Below are 23,573 nucleotides of genomic sequence, written 5' to 3'. Positions count from 1 at the left end.
CACAACTCACATTGGTGGATTCCAGCATCTTCTGGCCTCCCGAGTCCTCTAGAGATGGTATGGGAATGGGGTCCCTCGTTGTAGCTCTGACAGAGGATTGACATCCTGCTCAAAAGGGGCCCTGGATTCAGCCCTCCCCACTCTCACGCACCTCTCCTCTCCCCAACAATTGGAGCATCTGCCACCACACGAAGACCAGCTCTGTCATTCTCTTTATTGGAACAGCTCTCTGAGTCTGTCAACACAACAAGATCTGTCTTAGTATGGACGGGAGAGGTCCAGGTTGGGAGAGTGACCGGCAGAACTTTTGAGACATCCAATATAAGAGAAGCAAACTACAGACCACAGGGTGCAACATGGGACAGAACACTTGACTCTGGGTTTGTTTTTGTTTTTATATATAAACCAAGAATTTAAAAAATTACTGTAATATAGAGATCTTCTGGAGAGACTGCAACAAAGAATATATAAAGAACATGATCTCCTGGGCACATTAAGCAGCATTTGAGCGTGGGAGGGAAAGGTGCTCCTCATGCATTGGAGAGCAGTATGGGCCTTTAAGCAGACACCAAAGTTATTGCACATTCTTGGGAAAGTAGAAGGGGAATATAAGGTTATTGAAGGGTCTGCCTAAATTTCTCTACCTTGCATGTTTTGGCTTATGGCTTTGGCTAAAGTATGAAGTAGCAGGGGTGCTAAGGTGCTAAGCTGAAGCTTGGGGACTCGTTTTAAAAAAGGGAGGGAGACCTTACTCCCTACTATGCTGGAAGGCATTCTGCAGGACCCAGGGGAGGCTTGGGGAAATGAGTTAGCAGCCTCCTCCCCCCATGTCCTGGGCAGCCCCCACATCTGCTCCTGCTGAGATTGGGTACGTGGGGGGAAGCAGATAATCTCCCCCTGCACACAGTTGTTAATCCCTTGGCAGCAGCTGGAGATGGGGCATAGGCAGAGATGGTGGGAGGTGCCTGTGCCCGTCTCCGCCCCATACATCTCCTGCCAGGCAGGCACTGGGCCAGGAGCCTGAGTAAGTGGGGGAGGGGAAAGGCTGGGTAGGACAAGGAAAGGGATGGGCATTTGGCTCCAGGCAGTGAGGCTCTGCCTCTCCCTTTGGTCCCAACTGCAGCTCTGCTTGGGAAAGTGGCCAGGAAGAGGTGTCCTTGGGGTGGACAGAGCCAGCTCAGGGAAGGAGCCCTGATGCCCTTGGTCGGGGAGGGGAAGTGAGAACAAAGGAAGGGTGATGTTGGAGTCTGGGGAGAGGGACTTTACCCCACAGATCCCTTCCCCTGATTCATTCAGAACGAGACTCTTCCAGGATCTGGGGTAGGTTCTGGTCCCTGGCAGGTGCAGGGGCTGGAGGCTGCAGGGCAGGAGCCCGGGCAGGAGTAGAAGGGGGTAAAGGGGTCTTGCCAGCAGCATGGTAATCATGAGTGGCCTTGGGCTCGTGGGTATGGTAAGAACCCTTGTATCGATGATTTTGCAAGTAGAATAGGACCAGAAGTCCCACCAGCCCCAGCAGCAAGAGAGTCACCACAACTAGAGGAAAAGAAAAAGGTTATTGTGGGTGCTAGGCATTTTACATGTACATAGCTTTGCCCAACCTGCACTAAAACTAAGCAACTATTCCTTAACGCTTGGAGGAACTACTTCCTTGAGGCTTAATATTCTCAGTCCCCAATTTCTGATATTGGCCCCAGGCTCTACTCCTCATTCCAGCTTCTTACTCCATGCCATCCCGCCCCTAGGCCGAGTAAAAGAAAGATAGAGAAATGAGCATATGCGGTTCTATTTACTGGGATGTTCCCAGAAAGCCTCAGCAATTAATTGGGCTGAAGCCGCATGGAGGCTTAATGGAAATAATAATAAGGGAAAGCAAGTCTGGCATAGTAGAAACAGTTGTTAACAAATCCCCACATGCTTTAAAAGACCCCAACCCTCAAATGGGCCCCTGCCCCTATGCGGCCATCCCAGACTTTCAGGTTAAAGAAGAGGGGACACATGTTAGAAGGAGAATGGAGACCAGTAACTGCTACTCACAGCCTATGATGATAGCGACCCAGCCATCATCGTGATAGTAGATGAAGTCTGTAAGAGGGCGAGATGGTTAGTCACTGGGAACCCTAAGGTCTCCTACTCAGGAGGAAGCCCCTGCGCCTGCCCCTGGGACACTCACCTGGTGGCAGGTACCAAGGGTCAAGCTCAGGTGGCACCTCAAAGCCAGAATGGGGCATAGCACCACAGTTAGACTCAGTCAGGTCCCCCTGGACACGAAGGGCTTCAGAAATCTCACGGGGAAACGGTCGGGGGGCCCGGAAGTGGGTCTTGAGCGGGGCCACGTTGTTGAAGCGAACACCTGAGAGGCAACCTGAAAATCCTGGCGTGTTGTAGCGCTGGATCTCCGGGTCAATCACTCCCGTCTCTGGAGAGAGAAGAAAGGAAGGGAGCACATCCCCAATGAATGGAAGGGGGTGATCACTTCTGGAAGAGATGTAATTAGTATTTTTCAGACAGCACTGATCAAAAAAAAAAAAAAAATAGCATCCCCAAAACCATTTTTTAAAAACAAATTCAGTCAGAAGGACAACAAAAGCTTTGGGGAGAGACTCCAAAACCCAAGAAGTGTTCCACCACAGTAGGCATAAGGGGCCACCTAGAATATGGGAGGGAGAGGAAAGAAGTACCTACCATCAGGCAACTTTAGGTTAAATAATTTTCCTTGCTAATTAGGTGCCACGCTGATTGATCTTTATGCTGTTTGTTAAAGGAGCATCAATATTATCAGCCTTCTAAATTCTGTGACCTTGGGGCAAGGCCCCAGTTGCCTACCCTAGTCTTGCCCTTTTTCCTTAATTTTTTCGTAACTCATTCTTTATTAGTTCAGTGTTGCTTTGGCTTCTTCCCCAAGAATGGCCACCACCCATTTCCTAACTACAAAGTCTCCATTACCCCTTACCCATAACACGCCCCAAGTACAATGCCTTTGGTGAGTCCAACTGGCTGTCCACAAGCAATGAGAATTTCTGCTCCATCATTGGGAAATAATCCACCTGGAATATGGCAAAGAAAACGTGATCTCGGGCTATTTCACCCGGACAAGGATGAGATCAGCTTTTACCCATTTGCAAGCTTCTCCTGGACTGATCCAGCCCTTGCCCAGATAATGCTCCACCCCCACCCCCCCCACCATGACGTTCCCCTCCTTTGCCCACCTGGATAAAGAGGCTTCTATAGACACGGGTGATGTTGATGCTGTGGGATTGACCATCAGTGACAGGCCGGGTGGTCAGTGGATACACATAAGGGCTAGTACCCAACTGGTAACGCAGCTGCAGGGTCCCTGCAGGGGAGGGGAGCTGCCAACATAACACCACTCCCCCAACCTGGGCAGCCAGCACCCCCCCTTGCCCGGATGCCCCCGTCCCCGGGGGGGCGCCCACGGAGAAGGGGCACTCCGGTCCCCGCGCCCGGAGGCACTAAGGAGCTTCGGGGGTGACTGAGGGACATGCAGGCGCCCCCAGAGCGCTCACCATCCTCCTTGATGAGCACGGCCATGTAATCTTGGACAAAGGAGCTCACGTAGAGGAGGATGGCTGGGGCCGAGGTGGTGCTGAAACTGAAAGAGACCTCCTCCCCAGTGACGTTGTAGACCGGCCCCCGATAGCCAGGCACGGGCCGACCGGGCCGGGGGTAGTCGGGGAGCTGGTAGCCAGGGCCGTGATATCCAGGCACGTAGCCTGGGGTGTCGTAGCCGGGGACGTAGCCGGGCTCGTAACCAGGCACCGGGCGGCTCAGCATGTGCGAGAACTCCTGAGCGGCGGAGCGAAGCGCGGACTGCAGGTTATAGCGCACCCAGGTGCCTTCCTCAAAGAACCCGCCGATGTCTAGGGACAGGCGGCGTGTCAGAGGCCTTCCTGGGCCCAGACCTCGGAGCGCGGGACGCGGGGCGTCGGACCCCCCTCCCCTCCCAATCCTGCCACCCTGCCCCCGGCTTCCTCCTCGGCTCCCTCCGCCGCATCACGCCCTCCGCTCCACCCTCAGGCACAAGATCCCCCCACCTAAACGGCCATTCACTCACATCCCTCTCCACCTCGCCCCTCCATGGTCACTTAATAGACTTGAGACACAATCATATTCCATAAGGTCGGAGCTACTCTTGCTTTGGTGACGGTGAAATTTAAAATGCATTATTGTTGGGAGAGGGGATAGCAGTTTTTAGGCCTTTTAGGGGAACTGCTGATTGCCCCGTCCGCTTCCCGGTGCCGCCGGGCTGTGGCTGTGACGGTTCCCCCGCAGCCCCCTCACTGGGGAGAGCTCCCAGGCCCCCCACTCGGTTCTCCAAGGGAGGCTGTCTGCGTAGCCCCCTCCCGGGCTGCCCCGGACCCCCCACTGACCGTGGTTGCAGTAGGGCCCTTCGAAGGCTGTGAGATCACAGTCGCACGTGTAGTAGCTGTACCGCTCCACACACCGGCCACCGTGAAAACAGGGGAGCTTCGGGTGGAGACAGCGGCCCGTGCAGTTGGGCGAGGTGCCCAGAGAGGCGTTGGCCCGGCCCTCCAGGTTCAAGGTGATTCCGTTTAGGCGCATTGCCCGCAAGCAGCCCAGGAAGGGGCGCCTCTTGTGCTCTGCAGAGCCTGCAAGTGGTCAGATGGGAAAAGGAGCTAGGACTTCGAGAGGGGGAAGGGGCCTGATGAGATATTTCTTCTGGGACAGAAACATGGAGAAATGAGCACGTGATTTATATTTCTCTGGATATTCCCAGAAAGCCTTGGTAATTAATTGGGCTAAAGCCTCATGAGAGCCTAATGGAAATAATAATAATGAAAAGGCACTCCAGCAAAGCAGAAACAGCACTGGCTTTCAAATGAGAAAATCAAGTTCCCCTATCTGTTCTATTCTTGGGGAAATCAATTAATTCGTAGGGATCTCAGTTTGCTTCTCTGTAAAAGGAGAGGATTGGATTAGATAAGCTCTTCAAACCTCTTTCTACTCTAAAAATATGATATAATCAATGACTACATATGGGACAAGGTATAACTGGGATATAGAAGGACAGAATGAAAGACTTCTAGGTTTCTTAAGCAGAGAGAAAAATCCAGCGGAAGAATTGGAAAAGGAAGATACTACGTAACTGTGATAGCTAACATTTTAAAGTTTAAAAGCACTCTACAAATACTATCCTCATAACAATGTATTCTCATTTTACAGATGAAAAAACTAAAACTGAAGGAAGCTAAGGGATTTGCCTAGCTAGTAAATGTGTGAGGGTAGATCTAAACTCACTTCTTCCTGATTCCAAGCCTAACACTTTGTTCACTGTGGCACCTAAATGCTTCTTATATCTGGCCCAAAGATGCCAGCTGAGCCTTATAGATCCTAGACCTGCTTCCCTTAGCTAAGACCAGGAAGACTATTACCAATCCCCAGACTAACCAATCAGCTAGCTAGTTAATTAATGTCCATTAACTTCATAGGTCATTTCCCACATATTTGTAAGCAGCTCTGTCCTTTTCAAAAACCATCTGTGGTTTGTTGCTGTTGTTCAGTCCTGTCTAACTCTCTGTGACCCTATTTGGGTTTTTTCTTGGTAAAGATAATGGATTAGTTTACCATTTCCTTCTCCGGCTCATTTGATAGATGGGGAAACTGAGGCAAAGAGGGTTGTGGCTTGTCCAGAGTCTCACAGCTAAGTAAAGAATCTGAAGCCAAATTTGAATTCATAAAGATTGAGCCTTCCTGGTTTCCTGTCCACTGGCTACCCAACCTGTAGCTTGTGTTTCAGAAAAAAGAACCACCCCAGATGTACAAAACTCAAGATATTCTGGTGGTGGCTACCCCCCTCTGGGGATGTTGCAAAGGCAACAGAACCACTTTTGAACCAATTCCACATATAAACTGAATTTTAAAAAGAATTATGAGTAGATCCTGTAGAATAAATCTCAAAATGAGCAATAGATTTGGTGGGGCCCATGTGTCTTCACAAGATGGATGGGATGATAGGAAGCAAAAGGACCAAGAGAGCCAATGGGGTGCTGCAGAAAGAAAGCTGCCTCCGGAATAAAAAGACATGGAGCCAATTCCAGACCTGACTACTCATGAGACCTTAGGCAAATACTATAACTTCTCTGGATCATGATTTCCTATTTATATAATGAAATTATTAGGCTAAATGAGTTCTGAGTTCTCTTGTAGTTCTAAATTCATGGATCTCTGATTCTCTAAGGACTGGAATTGGTAGCTAAGTTAGGGAACAGAGAAGGAAGGACCCCACTTTTAGAGAATGAGAAGGAAATCTGACTAGTTATAAACAGAGAAGTCTAGGAATTGAAATGCTATGATAATTTTGGAAATATGTATAGAAGAATTGCACACGTTTAACATATACTGGATTACTTGCTATCTAGAGGAGGGAGTGAGGGGAAAGAAGGAGAAAAAATCTGAACATAAGGTTTTGCAAGGATGAATGTTGAAAATTATCTATGCATATGGTTTGAAAATAAAAAGCTTAAAAAAAAAACAAAGACAAAAGAAAGGAAATGAAATGCTAGGAAATATGGAGCAGGATATTGGCCTGTTTATGAGCAAGATGAGAGAAACAGGGGTCTCCGCTCACCAACAGTAAGAGGCCGGTCGTACTCGAGCCAGATGTAGGTCTGAAGGGGCATCGGTCGAATCTCCCAAGGTCGATGGTCAACTCGGAGCCGGGCCAGTTTCACATTGATCTCAGCCCGGACCAGGTGCCACTCATCATCATTAAATTCTATGTCCTCAGCATGGACTGTAAGGTTTTCATCACCATTTCCCACATCAAAGGCAAAAACTATATCTCGAGAAGCTAGAGCATGGAGAGAAGAGGGAAAAAGCATGACAAAGTTACCTCTTCCATTTCTAATCCAGAACCCTGAAGATTTCAACATATTTTCTCCACTGAACCTCTCTAAACACCCTAAGTACTCTCAGATCTAGTCATAAATTCTCTCCCAAACTTCCTATCAGCTTATCTCTACCTAGAGTGAGGTTCAGTTTAACTTCCCCTTTGTTACTGTGGGTAAATCTGTAACCCATAAGAATTGGGACAAAATTGGCAATTTCTCCTCAACTCTAAAATAAGGAAGCTGGACCAGATCCTTGGTTCTCAGCTTCTGGGTCAGAGTTATTACAAGAGATACCTATCCAGTCAAGTATTTTTTCTCAATCAACAGTTACCAACACAACATTTACTGTCATGTATATAACACTCATAATGGGGTGACACAGCAGCACCTCTGAAGAATTGATACCTTCTGATTTTGTGTTGCTTCTCATACTCCCATACTTTGGGAACCAGTCGAGATAATCCCTCAACTCCTTTCTGAACTTCTTTTTCCTTCTGACACTCCCCCCCATTCTTTCTCCGAGGTCTCGGTCACATCCCTCACATAGCTCTTGTCCTTGTTCCTCGGGTCCTTCCACACCATAACCCACTCACTGTTGAGTTCTAGTCGAAGGTATGGTCGTCGCCACTGGCAAGGGCGGCCTCCCTGATTTTCTAGGAAGACACCTGAGTCAGCCGTGGTCTTGAAATAGAAAGAGACATCCAGACTGTAGTTGGCGCGGATGGGAGGGAAGAGCAGCGAAGCACCAGTGTGGAAGGAGATGGTATTCCACGAGTTCCCTGAAGGGCACAGAGAGGAAAGCCCAGTGGTGAGCAGAGAAGGAAACAAAAGATAGAGAGAGAAATGCAAGGAGGGAGAGAGACATGGAAGAGTGAAAGGGTTGGGGGGGAAATAGGAGGTGGGAGGATGGGATCAACAGGGCACAGTGTTTCTGAGAGATGGGGAGAAATAGGAGAGAAATGGAGGGTCTCAGAGATGGGAGAGAGATCAGTGAAAGGAAATACAGAAAAGACATGAGATAAGAGTCATGGAAGAACTTGGGAAACCCGGAGGAAACACTTGGATTTGAGAGCTGAAGAAATGCCCATTTGCAGGCCTGGCACTCACGGTCACCATAGCAACGAAGAGGCTTCAGGAAGAACTGGGCCTCTGAATTGGATCGGTTCGTATCCCCAACAACCACCTGTGTGACAGGGAGGTGGTCCACAAAGGTCAGCAGTCCTTTGTCTGTTCTCCTGCAGGGGAGGGGACCAAGGGTTAGAACTGGGGGCAGGCGATATCGGGTTCACCCCCTGTTAAGATATCAGCTTCTTAAGCAAAGAGATGGTATTTTTTGCAAATTAAGACAACTCTAAGACACCACTACACACCTGTCAGATTGGCTAAGATGACAGGAAAAAATAATGATGATTGTTGGAGGGGATGTGGGAAAACTGGGACATTGATGCATTGTTGGTGGAGTTGTGAACGAATCCAATCATTTTGGAGAGTAGTTTGGAACTATGCTCAAAAAGTTATCAAACTGTGCATACCCTTTGATCCAGCAGTGTTACTACTGGGATTATATCCCAAAGAGATTATAAAGAAGGGAAAGGGACCTGTATGTGCATGAAATGTTTGTGGCAGCTCTTTTTGTAGTGGCTAGAAACTGGAAACTGAATGGATGTCCATCAGTTGGAGAATGGCTGAATAAATTGTGGTATATGAATATTATGGAATATTACTGTTCTGTAAGAAATGACCAACAGGATGATTTCAGAAAGGCCTGGAGAGACTTACACGAACTGATGCTGAGTGAAATGAGCAGGACCAGGAGATCATTATATACTTCAACAACAATACTATATGATGACCAGTTCTGATGGACCTGGCCATCCTCATCAACGAGATCAACCAAATAATTTCCAATGGAGCAGTAATGAACTGAACCAGCTATGCCCAGAGAAAGAACTCTGGGAGATGACTAAAAACCATTACATTGAATTCCCAATCCCTATATTTATACCCACCTGCATTTTTGATTTCCTTCACAAGCTAATTGTACAATATTTCAGAGTCTGATTCTTTTTATACAGCAAAATAATGTTTTGGTCATGTATACTTATTGTGTATCTAATTTATATTTTAATGTATTTAACATTTACTGGTCATCCTGCCATCTAGGGGAGGGGGTGGGGGGTAAGAGGTGAAAAATTGGAACAAGAGGTTTGGCAATTGTTAACACTGTAAAGTTACCCATGCATATAACCTGTAAATAAAAGGCTATTAAATTTTAAAAAATTAAAAAAAAAGAGAGATGGTATTTTTAAGTGCTTAATAAAGGGACAGTATTTTTAAGTGCTTAATAAATGCTTGCTGAATCAGGAAATGAGCTCTACATTTTTTTTTCAAGTTTCAAATTTTGTCTCCCCTAGAGGTTCCTGATACTCTTCAGGATTCAAAAAATCCTGCCTTCCTCACCACTGGGGCTCATCAGCATCACAGTTGCAGTACAAGGTGGGATCCACACAGCTCTTATCTAGGCCACAGGCACAGCGCTGGATCCCAGGCTGAGACCCCCCCCAGTAAAAATGCTGCTCCTCATTCCGACCGATCCAGAAGCTGAAGGGGTAACCGCCTGCAGAGGTAGAAAGGAAGTAAGGATGCATTCTCTAGGTCAGGGGTCCTCAAACTACAGCCGGGGCCAGATGCAGCAGCTGAGGACATTTATCCCCCTTACCCAGGGCTATGAAGTTTCTTTATTTAAAGGCTCACAAAACAAAGTTTTTCTTTTTACCATAGTCGGGCCCTCCAACAGTTTGAGGGGCAGTGAACTGGCCCCCTATTTAAAAAATTTGAGGACTCCTGCCTGGGTACTATTGCCTTTTGATCTCCCGGGATATCTCCACCCAAGCTTCCTCTCTCTCTATCCAACACACACACACACACACACACACAGACACACACACTCCTCCATAATCTTTCCTCCATAATCTTCCCTTAGTCCCTCCTATTATGCTCCTTGTCATCATGTCATCAATCATATAGACTAACCACTAGAAGAGAGAATGGAAAAAGCACTGGACAAAGAGTCAGGGGCAGCTAGATGGTACAGTGAATAGAACACTGGGCTTAGAATCAGGAAGACCTGATTTAAAATCTGGCCAGACACTAGCTGTGTGACTCTGGGTCAGTCACTTAACCCTTATTTGTCTCAGTTCCTCATTTGTAAAATAGAGGCTCACTGGAGAAAGAATTGACAAACCACTCCAGTATCTTTGCCAGGAAAACCCAAAAGTCACTAAGACCTGGACACAAAGCGAAGAACAATAGCAACAGGTGTCAGTTTCTTCAGGGTCTAATCCTGGCTTGGCTACTAACTGGCAGAATAACTTTGAGCAATCACCTCATCTCTCTATCACTCAGTTTTTCCCTTTATAAAGATAATGAGGTTGGACTAGATCAGGGGTTTTTAACCTGAGGTCTATGAATTTGTTCTTCTAGTATTTTGATAACTGTATTTCTAATACAGTATTATATTGGATTACATATTGGATTACATGTAGTAGATGTATTAGATTGGATTACATGCCATCTAGGAGAAGGAGTGGGAGGAAGGGAGGGGGAAATTGGAACACAAGGTTTCTCAAGGGTCAATATTGAAAAAAATTATCCTTGAATGTTTTGAAAATAAAAAACTTCAAAAAATAAAAAATAATATATATGTAGAACTGTTATATCAATACATAATTAATACAATTGATTTCCTCTGTAATCCTATATATTTTATGACCATAAGAATGTCATATTGTGACATTCTCACTCTTCTTGTTGATGTTCACTTGCATTTTGTTTTCTTATTCATTTATTTTCCTTTTTGATCTGATTTTTCTTGTGCAGCAATTGCATAAATGTTTACAAGTATTGGATTTAACATATATTTTAACATGTTTATCATACATTGGATTGCTTGCCATCTAGGGGAGAGGGTAGGAGGAAGGAGAAAATCTGAAACACAAGGCTATAAATGCAAGGGTCAATGTTGAAAAATTATCTGTGCATATGTTTTGAAAATAAAAGTTAAAAAAAAAAAAAAGAATGTTATTATGGGAAAAATTTCTTCCATTGGCCTCCCCAGATTGCCAAAAGAAACCATGCTACCCACATACAAAACCAGTTCAGAACTGCTGACCCATTCTGTCATTCAGATTCCTTCACTATTGTGCTATAGTTCTTTTCATTATATCTTCTCTCACCTGCAGTGTTGAGCAGCCGGGAATTGTAACAAGAAAACTCAAGCCACTGCTCACAATGTTGAGAGGCGTTGGCCAGTGCACTGACCTCCTCCCAGGAGGCATTCCAGTACTGGATAGCCCCCAGGAATGGGCGCTCCTGACTTGAGCCTGTCACCCGAGTCGTCCACTGTCGATCATGGCGCACCACTGTCCACGCCCGGTTCTCTGGAAATTGGGGTGGGAGTGAGAACAGGTGGCCCTTTCCTAAAGATACCTTTCTCTTTCCCACACTGAATCCTAGAGGAATAATTGCAATGTGACAAGAATAGAATTCCAGCCCCATGTAAAAACTGGAATTTTTTACATGTATCCTAGTTGGAGTTGGCAATAGGACTCGAAGGGGCTGGAAGACTAGCAGTTATCTGCAAAACTAGGTTGCTAAATCTTGTTACCTTGCCTGCTTGCAGTTTAATCCCTTATTAACCCAAACCCCCATTCCCCATCTCCTCTCTGCGTAGCCAAACTTCCCTTCTCGCTCTCCTGACCCATCATTCCACTCCAGGCTCCCACCTACCTCGGATGTCACAGTAGACCACAAATGGCTTTAGGGGGCCACTGCCATCAGGGTCAATGGTGAAATTCCCGGAGGTCTTCCCACTGAGCCTGTAAGCTTCACATGACTCTTTGTACAGGGCTGGTAAAGAGGCAAGCCCAGAGTGAGGGGCGTCGGGGGAGGAGCGGCTTCTGCCCACCCCAGGCAGCCCTGGGCACTCCCAGCTCCCTTCCCCAAGTGCTCAAAACCAGACCATCCTCTGGTGCCCTCTAACCCCACCCTTCCTTGACCGCCGGGCTCACGCTGGTGGCAGATCTCTCCCTTGTAGCCTGTCAGTTCACAGTAGCAGATGAAGTCATCCCAGGACTGATAGCAACGACCCCCATGTTCGCACGGGTTTGGGAAGCACCTGGCATGTGGAACAGCACCAGGCAGAGAAAAAGGGTCATCATAGGAGATAAGGTGGCCCAAAGGGTCCCCTTCACCCAATACAACTTCTCTATTTCCACACTAAAAACAGAATGATTAGCCAGGGGAGAGCACACTCTGCCCAGGGCCAAGGCAAGGTATGGCAGAGTCTCTGGGAACTCAGGCTGCTGCTGCTCCTACCTTGTTCCTACCAAAAGGACAAGTGAGACAGGTTCCCAGTCCCCCACTTCTCTCCCAGGAAAAATGGAGCATATGCCCCATTGGCCCCATTGCATATGTCACTTCAAGGTAGGGACAGGACAGGAGAAGAAGAATCATCCTATAAGGGGAGGCGGTAGAAATTCATCTTGAGAGTGGGGGCAGGAAGAGAGCACGGTCAGTCACTTCCATTTTGAGACTTGGGGGCAGGGTTTGGGGAAGTTGGTGGTCTCTGTGAAAGGGAGGCTTGTGTGCACCTGTCAGTGATGCCGCATGTGTCGAACAGGATCTCAGCAAATTTTCCCAGCCGATGGAACTCTACCAGGGTCAGGTTGACTAGCTGCCCGTCCACCTTGAGCAGCTCCATGCAGCCGTGGAACGCTGTCTGGTTGGAATGGCAGCCCCAGAGGCTGGCTGGTTTAGGACAACCTAGAGCAACCAAACATCCTTGTGAGCACCCCTGGAACAACCAGTCATCCACTCTCCCCTGGAGGGCAAAGGGGCAGGGAAGACTAAACAACATGGGGCACACCATTCCCCACCTCCCCTCCCTTATCCATAGATGCACAAATATCTGGGGAGAAGATACTGCAGATTCAAGAGGGGGAAATGCCTTCCAATAGCAAAGGGGAAAAAAAAGAAAAAACCAATCACCAGCCAACCCTGTGACATTGGGGAAATCCCTAGTCCTACTTGTAAAATTTCCTAGGTGTCTGTGGGGGTGGGAGGTAAGAAGTCAGCAATTTGGACTATCACTCACCCCCAAAGAAATATGAAATCCCAGTACGGATCTGAAGGGGATGTGAGACTCGGAATTCAGCCCCAGCAACATCATCTATACTGATGACTGCTGTGTTTTCCTGTGCTGCAAAATTCACCTCATGCCAGAACCCATCATTGAGGCGGTATCCTTCAGGCAGAAGGGAGAGACCACGAGTCAGAGGGAATGCTCCCAATAAGTCATTATCAGATGATGTTTTATATGCATCTTAATCACCCAACAACCCCTTGAAGTAGGCAAGGCAAGGGTGATTTCTTAAGTTTCAGTAGATTCCTTTCTCCCTCATTCATCGTGTCCTAAGGGTTAAAGTCTTATTGGTGCTACTTCTAGAACCCCCACTCACATAAGGCACCATTCTAGTTCAGGCCCTTGCTCCCTCTTAAACATTGCAATAACTTCCTAATTAGTCTTTTTGTTTCAAGTCTCTTCCCTCATCAATTTATACTTCAACATAGTTGTTACAATATTTTTCTTAAGACACAGATCTGACCAAGTCACTCCTCTCTTCAAACCTTTGGAGGTTCCTGTGCTTCAAAGATAAAACACAAATTCCCCAGCCTAATTTCCTCCTGACTTTGGGCAATTTAATTAACTTCAGTGGGTTGATTTCCTCACCTAAATTGGAGGTAGGGGGGGAGGAGGAAATGGCCTCTAAGATATCTTAAATCACTATATCTATAATGCCTGGGGAAATTTTGTGTAAGTTTGCATAATTAGTTAGTGACAGAAACAAGTTTTGAACAGATAAGATGCCCTAATTCTTAGAACTTTTCTTCCCCCACACTCACTCCTTTAAGGACTTAATTTAGCCTCCATTCCATGTAAATAATAAAAGGAAACTCCAGCTACAGAAGAAAAAAAATCCTCAGAAGGTTGAAAGAAATCTAGAATTTTAAAGCTTCATATCACTGAAACTGACAGCTATTTCTGCAGTCCTGTTTCAGGGGAAGGGAAGTAGGGGCTGTGTTAATAAGGGGCAGAAGCTAAAACCATTTGCAGCTCTAGAATGTTATTCAGAGAATAAATCGTAAACAAGGCAGAGATTTCCAAAGTCTACCCACCCCACCAAAAAACAAAAAAAAGAAACCTAGACTCGCAACTTCACTGGTTCCGGGAACTCCCAGTATGAAAATACCTTCTACCACTCAGCAACTTCTCTACAACTGACAACCAGAGGATTGCCCGAGGCTGTGACTAAAACCAATCAAGTTTTGGATCTAGGTTTTTCCCCCGAGGCAGCGGCCAGCCCTCCGTTGTGCAGCCCGGCTAACGGCCTTTCGAAGTTTTAACAATTATAGGAGTGATACACTGTAGCATTTTTTAAATGCCTTCCTCTTAACAACTCTGATAAGTTAACTACGTTTTCCCAGCCAGACTCGGAGTTAAAAGGTCCTTCAGGCCATATTGATACTGTTCTAACCTCGTTCTTCCGACCCCTGGGCTTCTTCCACAGTGTCGGGCATCCTGCCCACTTAGGGACTTATCTAGGACCAGGTGGGACTACTTCGGGGCTGAGAGTGTCCTGGGACGCCTCTGTTCCCCCTCCCCCCCAGCTCTCCTCCCTCCCCCGCCCGTCCCCCTCCCCTGCCGCCCGCACCCGCAGCAAACTGTAGCTTCTTGCGCCCAGGCTGAGCAATGGACACATTGACCTGGCCGTCACTGAGCATCAGCTCCACGTGGCCCAGCCCGTCTGACAGGCTCGAGAACAGCAGCAGCCCCGTAAGATCCCAGGTCCGAAAACGAAAGGAAACAGCGAGGCGGCCGCGACGGGGGAAGCCGGGCACCTGCACAAAGTTGTGTGGGCCGCCGAAATTGATAGGGTGCGGGACTGGATCCAAGCACCGGAAAGCGACCTTGCCCTACAGCGGGGAGAGTGCGAAAACCAGGCCCCATCAGCTTCATCTGAGAGGCTCCGACAGCTGCCCCCTTGCTCCCTGACTCAGTTTTTCCTCCAACTGGTCAGGGATTGGGGTGGGGAGGGGGAAAGCTGGTCCCCTGCCTGCCTTCTGGCCCCCAGCTCCATAGGAGAGATTAGCGGTCCGCCATCACTCCTGTCCCTCCCCATCTGCTACTTGTGATGTCCCGAGAGAAGACGGAGCTGAGTCAGCCGGTATCGATCCTAATCGCAGATCGATGGGGTTGCCTAAGGGACCGCCTTCCTCCAGCTCAGGGCGTGACCCCATCTCTTCTTTTCCCCATATCCCCTGATGGGTCTCAAGCCCGACATGGGGTCCCATGGGTCCTTCTACTCTACGGCCCTCTCCACTTCTCCCCCATACTGGCCTCAGAAGAGATCCGAGAATGACCCCGAACAGCCAGGTCGGCGATGTTGACTCGGTTAAAGATTACATTTTCTATGCAGCCCCGAAAATTTTCCCGGTAAGCGAGATTCTTCTGTCTAGCCCTGACCAGGCCTCCAATAAACATCTGCAGGAAAATGACGTGTACCGATGCCAGGGTGTCCGTCACTTCAAATCAGCCTCGTTGCTGTCCCAACCCCAGGAGGGGCCTTCAGGGGGAGCAAATTTTGCTCCAATAGCATCCCAGATTTATTAGATGTGTCACAGGTGCAGGAGAACTCTACACAGTCATACCTGTACTCTACAGGTGTCCTGGTCATACCCCCTTTCTTAAAATGGACCCTTTTGGGTCTCTTCTCCACGCCTGTCTCAAACATCTCCCATCTTTGGAGAGTGTGATTCCAACCCCCTCCCCACCCCCAATTTGTCTGTATTCCTTCCTCCTCCTCTCCCCTCATCACCTCTGTGTCTAGATTTAGCTTCTCAAAATCCCCATTGAGCAGAATTCGCTGGACTTCGCCATCCAAAGTCAAATTGACATCTCTACCAAAGCGGTCCAACCTCAAGTAGTGCCAGTGCAAGTCATTGAGGACTCCACCGGCGAATACAGTGGTGTGGCCTGGGCTGCCATGGATAGGGTTGTTACCTGAAAGGAGTTGGGAGTGGGTGGATGGAGAGAGACACAAAGAGAAACAACTGTGATGCTTTCAAATCCAGTCTCAGATGCTGGGCAAGTACTTAACAACTCTGAACCTCAGTTTCTTCATCTGTAAAATGGGGATAACAGCATTTATCTCATTGGATCTCTGTGAGGAGCAAGTGCAAAAATGCTAATGAAGCATTTTGGAAATCTTGAAAGAATAAATACAAGTTATCATTAACCATGCTCACATTCCCATTAATTAATTAATAAGCATTTCATTAAGCTCCTATTTTGTGCCAAACTTTGTTCTAGTTGTTGAGGATACATAAAAAAGCAAGGATTTAAAACTAGAAAGGACCTTAGAGATCATTCAGTCTGGCTATATCATTTTACAGAGGAGGAAACTGAGGCTTTGAGCTGGGAAATGATTTCTCTAAATTTCTATACAGAATGAAGGCAGGCTTTTAATCAGATCCTCTTAACTCCAAACTTCATGCTCCTTCCATTACACCTCACTTGTTGACTGGACTAGCTGGGACCAGGGGGTTCCTAGAGAGTGACCAGAAAAAAAGGTAAATAAGAGGCAAAGACCAAAGTCCAGCTCAGAAACTCAGTGAACAGCAAGGGTTTGGCTTTGGATAAAGGAGATTGAGTGAGAAGTCAGTGATTAAGTGTGACCAGTTAATACTGACAAATCTTCCCTAGGATATCTGGAGAAGAGGCAGCTTTAACTATTCTAGGATGAGAGCTAGGGAAGGCAATCCTGAGTAGAGCCCCTGGTGGCAGACTCACCGAGGCTCATGTGCATCCACAGTTGAGCATTCTTGAGCTCCAGAGTCACATAGTCACCCTGAATCCCTTCTGAGTGCAGAAGAAGTCCTTCTTTCTCTTCTGTCTTAAAACTGAAGGCGATGACATCCCATAGGGTACGGCTCACCCCCTTGGGGAATCGGTAGGAGATAGCATCATCCCCATCAAAGTATAGCACGTCTGATTCTGAAAGGAGCAGTAACTAAATTTACCCGGTACTGGAAGATTTACAATATGCTGGTGGGGCCTAATCTCGGACCCTCACAAAGACTGAGTGAGAGTAGTTTGAGCCTTCTGAAATCTGAAAGGGACCCATCCAGATCATATAAGTATGTATGTGTCGGAATTACATTAGGAAGCCCAGTCTGTCTTTACTCCAGGTCCAGGCCTGTCTCACTCACTGATCCCCATCAATTCCCACCCCCCCCTACTTTTTCTGTTCCCTGTTGCAGCTCTCCTAAACACTGAGACCCAATCCACTATCTATACCCATCCTCAGCTCCCAGCCAGAGTCTCCAATCCCCATTCAGGGAATTGCCATTTCATTTCTCAAAGACCTTGAGGCCCTCAATTGAGCCTCTTCCACTGAACTCTCCTTTCCTTATCCGTTCTTTTCCCTTTTTCTTTCTCCCTCTGCCATCATGGCTCATAAATCTGGAGACCCATAGAGTACTCTTTCTTCAGTTGTGTACTTACTGTAAGGGCATCCATAGAGTCCAAGTCTCAGACCAATCTTGCCTCGTGGGTTCCAGGCTAAGGGAACAATCCGAATGTACCTGGCAGTTATATGGTAGTGGAGGTCATGCCGAACCACTGCGGACTCATTCACGTTCCCGAAGAATGTCTGAGGGAAAGAAAGAAGAGGAGAGCCCGTGAGAAGACTAATGAATTCGCGTCCCTTACAATGCTAATCTCCACTTTCCCCTAATCTCCACCTACCCTCCACCTGCTGACCCCACCCTAAGGCCACCTGATGGACAGGGAGGCACCGAAATTAGGGATTAAGGACACCGGAATGCTTTCCACCGAACAATCCTCTGCCTTCCAGCTCCCACCACCCATACCGAATTGTGCCCTCGCTGGTAAAAGGGTGTCCAGCTGTCTATGCGGTCGCCATAAAGTAGCATATAGCGTGTGACCCAGTCCCATGAGTTGAAGGAGCCCTGCGTGGCCACAGCCCTTATTTTATGCTTCTTCATCAAGTCAATCTGTAGCCAGGGGTTCCGGTCCCCAACGGCAGGTGACCATCCACTTGTGCCTGCAGACCCCAAAAAAGTGCATGTCATAAATCAGGAGGCCACCTGATACCTGCCCAACTCCACTCAGAGAGATTTCCCACACGCACTTAGGTGTCTTGCATGCATTAGAGGCACCGTGTCCCCGAGCCCCGAGCTCCTCACCGTGGAGCCGAGCGAAGCGGGGCCCAGTGAAGAAGCCGTAATAGGAGGAGGCTCCCAGCGAGCGATAATACAGCGAGGCCACCAGTTCTTCATCACAGCCATCTGAGGGACCCGGAGTTCAGAGACTGTCAGTGTCGGCTCTCCACTAACCTTACCGATCTTTCTGCTTTTAGTCCTTAGCGTCTTCCTTTCTCCCCTTGTACGGGTGCTCCAAGGATAAGAAAGTCCCCTTACTCCAGAGCGATGCGTCCAGAGCCAGTCTGAGACCAGAGCCCTACCAGCCTGCCCCACCCTGTCCTGATCTCTGCTGCAGCAGAACCCCCATAGCCCAGGAGGATTAACAGTCATTTCGCTTCCCAACCAGACCCCACAGCTAAGGCAAGAGAGCCCCAGGCTCGGGAGCTTTAGGAAAAGGGTAGAGAAGAAAAGGGAGGGGTGCGGAAGAACTGGGGTCCTTGTCTCGGAGCTGCATTGCAGAGGCACTGGGAAAGGGAGAGGCAGGACGTGAGGGAAAGGACCCGAAAGTGGAAAGGAGGCTTCCCCTCTATACTATCAACACGCCACCACCATTCCCCAACCGCAATGCGGCTGGATCCCAGACCCGCCCGCCAGCATCCTTCGGTTTCCTGGTTGCTGGTCCCCCTGCACTTCCCTCTCGGCCCGATACTCACACCAGCCCCAGCCTCTGGCTCCAGTGACCGCTGCAAGCAGAATACAGAGCAACGAGATGCCCATAGTGCCCAGAAGGGCCCTGGGCTCTGCCCAGCTCTCAGATGTTCCCTCGCGATTTTTAAGGGTCCAGAGACTTCTCTCCTTTTCTTCCCTGTACTCCCCTTCTCCCCTTCTCCCTCTCTCCAGATCTGTCCTTTTTTTTTTTTTTTGCCCACTCTCACCTCTCTCCCCCCTCCCTGCCTTCTCCTGTCTTCTCCTCTTACATCCCCCAGCCTCCCCCGCCCGGTTCGCGTTCCCACCTCACGCGCCGCTTCCCAGGACCTCGCGCGCGCGCACGCAACACGGACAAGCGGGAAATGGTATGAGAGAGGCAGTTAGGAGAGCTGAAGCGGGGAAATCTCTGAAGACAATAATATAAAGGAGAAACAAAGACCAGGGAACAAAAGGGAATTGGAAAATAGGGGAAGCTGCATCACCCCTGTATAATATAGTACAGTATAGTACATTGGAAGAGTCTGAAAAGAATAGTAAAAGCTGAATTCCTAGCACTTTCCTGAAGAACAACTGGGAGGGGGCAAAATCTCCGAGATAGAGGCAGGGAACACACATACACAAAGTTAGGAAGCTCAGAGAAAAAGTGCGATGGGGGTGGGGATGACAAGGGGTAAAATTTGTTAGAACAGGATGCCAAGGTCAGGAACAGGAAGGGGAAAGGGGGGAGTGGAGAAAACAGGGGGAAAGGGGATAGAGAGGAGAAACATGGGATCAACAGATCCAAAGGGCCCCTAATCTTTAGCCTCCCCGCCTTCACCCTCACTCTCCGCCCCTTCCTTCCTGTCCCACAAGTTTTAACTTCTCCCCCAACCAGACCACCTCGAAAACCGGTTTCGCGGGGGAGATGGAGACTCAAACATTGGAACAGGTGGGACTTGGGGTGAGGCTAGAGGGATGGAAATGGGGGTTGGCTTGGGGTATGGAGAAGATCAGAGGTTGGTCATTGGTGCTCCCAACGTTGCTAAGCTGGGCAGGGGCTGTGGATACTTGTTTTTCTTGTCACTGCCTCATGATCTTAGATTCCTGTATTGATCTCAGACATTTAAATCATTTAAAATTAAGGGGTATAGGAAGGTGAGAGGCATCACTAAGGCATGCTTAAGACAGTAGTTCCTATCTAAAGAAGCCTGAACCCTGGAAATCCCCTACCGTTTTGATCAAGTGATTCCCGGGAGATAAACCAGACCCAAGAGCCAGCGGTCACAACAGCTGTCTTGGTGGGGAATGGGAGGGGAGGAACAGAAAGACTGACCAAAAAAAAAAAAAAAAAAACTAGAGACAAAAACAGAATATGCAGAATTCCCCACCCACTTCCTCCAAGCCTTCGGACTCCAGCCTGATGTGGGTAACCATCATTATTGATGCACTATCAAGGAGATAGAACATTAAGCCTAATCAACAAATGCTAATTGAGCCCTGTAGGCTCTAGAGCTTTATGTTTCTAGACATGCCCAGCCTGTGGTCTGGCATCAGCGGTCTATTTGGGCTAGTTTTAGAAGACTATCCTAATACTGCCCCTAGCTTACAATGTGTTAGGTGCAGCTCTTAGGGGCTAGCAAATACGTTGGGGGAGGATGTCTTATTGGTTCAATCCCCATCCCCTCCCTTTCTTCCCTAGGTCACCTGGTGGAACCTCTACTCTGGGGAAAATGATGATGTGTATCCTTCAGTGCCTCTACCAGAGCTATGTCATAAGGCAGATGTCCAGTCTTTCAGCAGGGTCTTTCAACCAAGTATTTCTCTCATAGTGGCCGCTTTTGGCCTGGCAGGCAATGGCCTTGTCTTAGCCACCCACCTCACTGTCCATCGGGCAGCCCGCTCACCAACCTCAGCTCATTTGCTCCAACTGGCCTTAGCGGACCTACTTCTGGCATTGACTTTGCCCTTTGCAGCAGCAGGAATTCTGCAGGGATGGACACTGGGCAGCATGCTCTGCAGAACTGTTTCGGGCCTCTACTCTGCCTCTTTCCACGCAGGTTTCCTCTTCTTGGCTTGCATAAGTGCTGATCGATATGTGGCCATAGCACAGGCTTGCCCAGGGGGCCAAAGGCCCCCAGCCCCTGGCAGGACTCATGTGGTCTCCGCAGCAATCTGGCTGCTTTCCATAGTCCTGGCGCTGCCCTCTCTCCTCTATGGTCAAGATGGGCAGCGAGATGGGCAAAGGCGATGCCGACTAGTATTTCCTGAGGGTCTGACCCAGGCAGTCAAGGGGGCCAGCGCCATGGCGCAAATGATCCTGGGCTTTGCACTGCCCCTTGCAGTCATGGTGGCCTGTTATGCCCTGTTGGGCCGGACACTGTTGGCCGCCAGAGGGCCAGAGCGTCGCCGAGCACTGCGCGTAGTGGTGGCCTTGGTGGTGGCTTTTGTGGTCCTGCAGTTACCCTACAGCCTAGCCTTGTTGTTGGATACCACCGACCTGCTGACTGCCAGAGAGCGAAGCTGCTCAGCTAGCAAGCGCAAGGATATGGCATTGTTGGTGACTGGTGCTCTGGCCCTGGCTCGTTGTGGACTCAATCCCATACTTTATGCCTTCCTGGGGCTGCGCTTTCGTCAGGATCTTCGGAGATTGCTTCAAGGTGGGTGCTTCCGACGCAGCTCCAGTCAGCGAGGCCGCTGTCCTCGCCGACCCCGGCTTTCTTCGTGCTCGGCTCCCACAGAGACCCACAGTTTCTCCTTTTAACGAACTCTTGTTTTCGAGGAACTGGGGGTGGGTGTATGGGGGGGTGGGGGTAGATGGGGAAATGGGTATGTGTTTACAGGATATTGGATGTTACTGGGGAAAAGGAAGAAGACATTGGAGAGCATGGGGAGACAAGTAGGAGTTGAAAAGAATTTCTTCTGTTTATTTTGAGATTAAAATTCAAATTCTAACTTGATTAAGAGCAAGCAAGATTACCAGAAAATTAGAGATAATAAACATGTTAGGATTTTCTTTTTTTATTATTATTATAGCTTTTTATTTACAAGATATATGCATGGGTAATTTTTCAGCATTAACAACTGCAAGACCTTTTGTTCCAACTTTTCCCCTCCTTCCCCCACCCCTTCCCCCAGATGGCAGGTTGACTAATACATGTTAAATATGTTGAAGTATAAGTTAAATATAATATATGTATACATGTCCATACAGTTATTTTGCTGTACAAAAAGAATTGGACTTTGAAATAGTGTACAATTAGTCTGTGAAGGAAATAAAAAATGCAGGTAGACAAAAACAGAAGGATTGGGAATTCTATATAGTGGTTCACACTCATCTCCCAGAGTTCTTTTGCTGGGTGTAGCTGGTTTAATTCATTACTGCTCTATTGGAATTGATTTGATTTCATCTCATTGTTGAAGAGGACCATCAGAATTGATCATCATATAGTATTGTTGTTGAAGTATATAATGATCTCCTGGTCCTGCTCATTTCACTCAGCATCAGTTCATGTAAGTCTCTCCAGGCCTCTCTGAAATCCTCCTGCTGGTCCTTTCTTACAGAACAATAATATTCCATAACATTCATATACCACAATTTATTCAGCCATTCTCCAATTGATGGGGATCCACTCAGTTTCCAGTTTCTGGCCACCACAAAGAGGGCTGCCTCTGTTAGGATTTTCATTCACTAACTTAGAAATGACTGGGCTGACAGGTTACTACCCTGCCCCCTTACACCCGGAATAGAAAGGCAAAGGGAGAGAAACAGTTAAGGTGGAGTGGAAACTGCATCGAGCAAGAGACAGGACAGATTGCTTCATATAGAAAACAAAATAGTAAATAAAACAAGTTGAAAGCAAGCAGTTTGCACTTAGGGGCTTTCAAGTCTCTAAAACAGACTGCCTCATTGACTATTTGAGTTGGAAGGGGTTCCATTCTCATTTCACAGAAAAGCAAATCGAGATAGAGAAAAGTGAACAGCCTCCTAAGTCTCAATTGGGGAGGGCCGGAGTTCCTGCGGCTCTTTCTCAATCTTCTGTGCACAAGGCCAGAGGAAAGGGATGAGCCTGCAAGAGAGGAAAAACTTCCTGACTCAAGGATAGAAGGTCTGGGAAGGAGAGGATAAGGGTGACGAGTGTTTCCATCCCAGAAGGCCACCTTCTGTCTGTCCAAGCCAGGGAGGAATCTCTGGCGGAGGTCATCGACCGACCTCTGGGGAAAGTCCCTTTAAGTTTTGCTCTAACCAAAGGCTAACCTCCGAGGAACACGTGACGACCCCAGGGGTGTTTTTTCAGTCTAGGGCAGAGCCTGCTCTCCACAGAGGACGAGGAGAGGCGGGGAGGGGTGGGATCTGGGCGGAGCCCCTGCGGAACCCCTCCCCAGTATTCCCTCTTAAGTCCCGCAGGTCTATGCTCCTGGGACCTCTTAGGGCCAACTGGAGCTTAGATTTAGGAAACCGCTCCAAGTTTGACCTCAGTCCCCTGCACGGGGAGGGAGAGGGATAGAGATGGGGCTAGGATCCGCTGATTCCCAGGGAGGCTACCGCACGCCAGCCACTGGAGGCTGGAGTTCCGAACCCTTCACCCAGAGACTGCGGGAAGCGCTGCTGAGTCAGCAGCGCGCACTCCCGACCCTTCGCCTGTGCACGCCCGGTCTCTGTCTGGGCCCCTCCCTCGGAATCCTTGCCTTCTCCTTCTCCCAGCCTAGCGACTTGGTTAACCCTTTCCTATC

General features: G+C 48.4%; 2 protein-coding genes across 2 annotated transcripts; one reads left to right on the top strand and one right to left on the bottom strand.

Moving 5' to 3' along the window:
• Nucleotides 1-195: 195 nt before the first annotated feature.
• CNTNAP1 (contactin associated protein 1) lies at nucleotides 196-19,150 on the bottom strand. The gene is made up of 24 exons (XM_003768188.4): nucleotides 18,869-19,150; nucleotides 18,198-18,299; nucleotides 17,862-18,055; nucleotides 17,494-17,641; nucleotides 16,780-16,983; nucleotides 15,806-15,990; nucleotides 15,328-15,471; nucleotides 14,642-14,903; nucleotides 13,024-13,173; nucleotides 12,521-12,692; nucleotides 11,939-12,045; nucleotides 11,658-11,777; nucleotides 11,105-11,308; nucleotides 9,330-9,486; nucleotides 7,977-8,104; nucleotides 7,463-7,648; nucleotides 6,608-6,829; nucleotides 4,389-4,628; nucleotides 3,525-3,878; nucleotides 3,207-3,334; nucleotides 2,951-3,044; nucleotides 2,171-2,416; nucleotides 2,035-2,082; nucleotides 196-1,533 (listed from the first exon to the last, which is right to left on the bottom strand). Exons 1-24 carry the CDS (start codon nucleotides 18,930-18,932, stop codon nucleotides 1,289-1,291), a joined length of 4,104 nt encoding a protein of 1,367 aa, XP_003768236.4. The 5' UTR covers nucleotides 18,933-19,150; the 3' UTR covers nucleotides 196-1,288.
• Nucleotides 19,151-19,651: 501 nt separating this feature from the next.
• On the top strand, nucleotides 19,652-21,851 carry CCR10 (C-C motif chemokine receptor 10). The gene is made up of 2 exons (XM_012548242.2): nucleotides 19,652-19,791; nucleotides 20,542-21,851. Exons 1-2 carry the CDS (start codon nucleotides 19,768-19,770, stop codon nucleotides 21,601-21,603), a joined length of 1,086 nt encoding a protein of 361 aa, XP_012403696.1. The 5' UTR covers nucleotides 19,652-19,767; the 3' UTR covers nucleotides 21,604-21,851.
• The last annotated feature ends 1,722 nt before the right edge of the window (nucleotides 21,852-23,573 follow it).

This window comes from Sarcophilus harrisii, chromosome 4 (genome assembly GCF_902635505.1).
Source record: "Sarcophilus harrisii chromosome 4, mSarHar1.11, whole genome shotgun sequence".
NCBI classification, from domain to species: domain Eukaryota; kingdom Metazoa; phylum Chordata; class Mammalia; order Dasyuromorphia; family Dasyuridae; genus Sarcophilus; species Sarcophilus harrisii.
Note: the sequence above shows the minus strand (reverse complement) of the source record. Positions and strands in the feature narration are given on the sequence as shown.

What these genes read in the sequence shown, in the direction of transcription:
- CCR10 (XM_012548242.2), top strand. Translation starts at nt 19,768, where the DNA reads ATGGAGACTCAAACATTGGAACAG. An exon ending in AGACTCAAACATTGGAACAG is followed by an intron (nt 19,792 to 20,541) that starts GTGGGACTTGGG and finishes TTTCTTCCCTAG; the next exon opens with GTCACCTGGTGGAACCTCTA.
- CNTNAP1 (XM_003768188.4), bottom strand. Translation starts at nt 18,932, where the DNA reads ATGGGCATCTCGTTGCTCTGTATTCTGCTTGCAGCGGTCACTGGAGCC. An exon ending in GATTTCATATTTCTTTGGGG is followed by an intron (nt 12,693 to 13,023) that starts GTGAGTGATAGT and finishes TGGTTGCTCTAG; the next exon opens with GTTGTCCTAAACCAGCCAGC. An exon ending in GTACTTGGGGCGTGTTATGG is followed by an intron (nt 2,417 to 2,950) that starts GTAAGGGGTAAT and finishes TTCTCTCTCCAG; the next exon opens with AGACGGGAGTGATTGACCCG.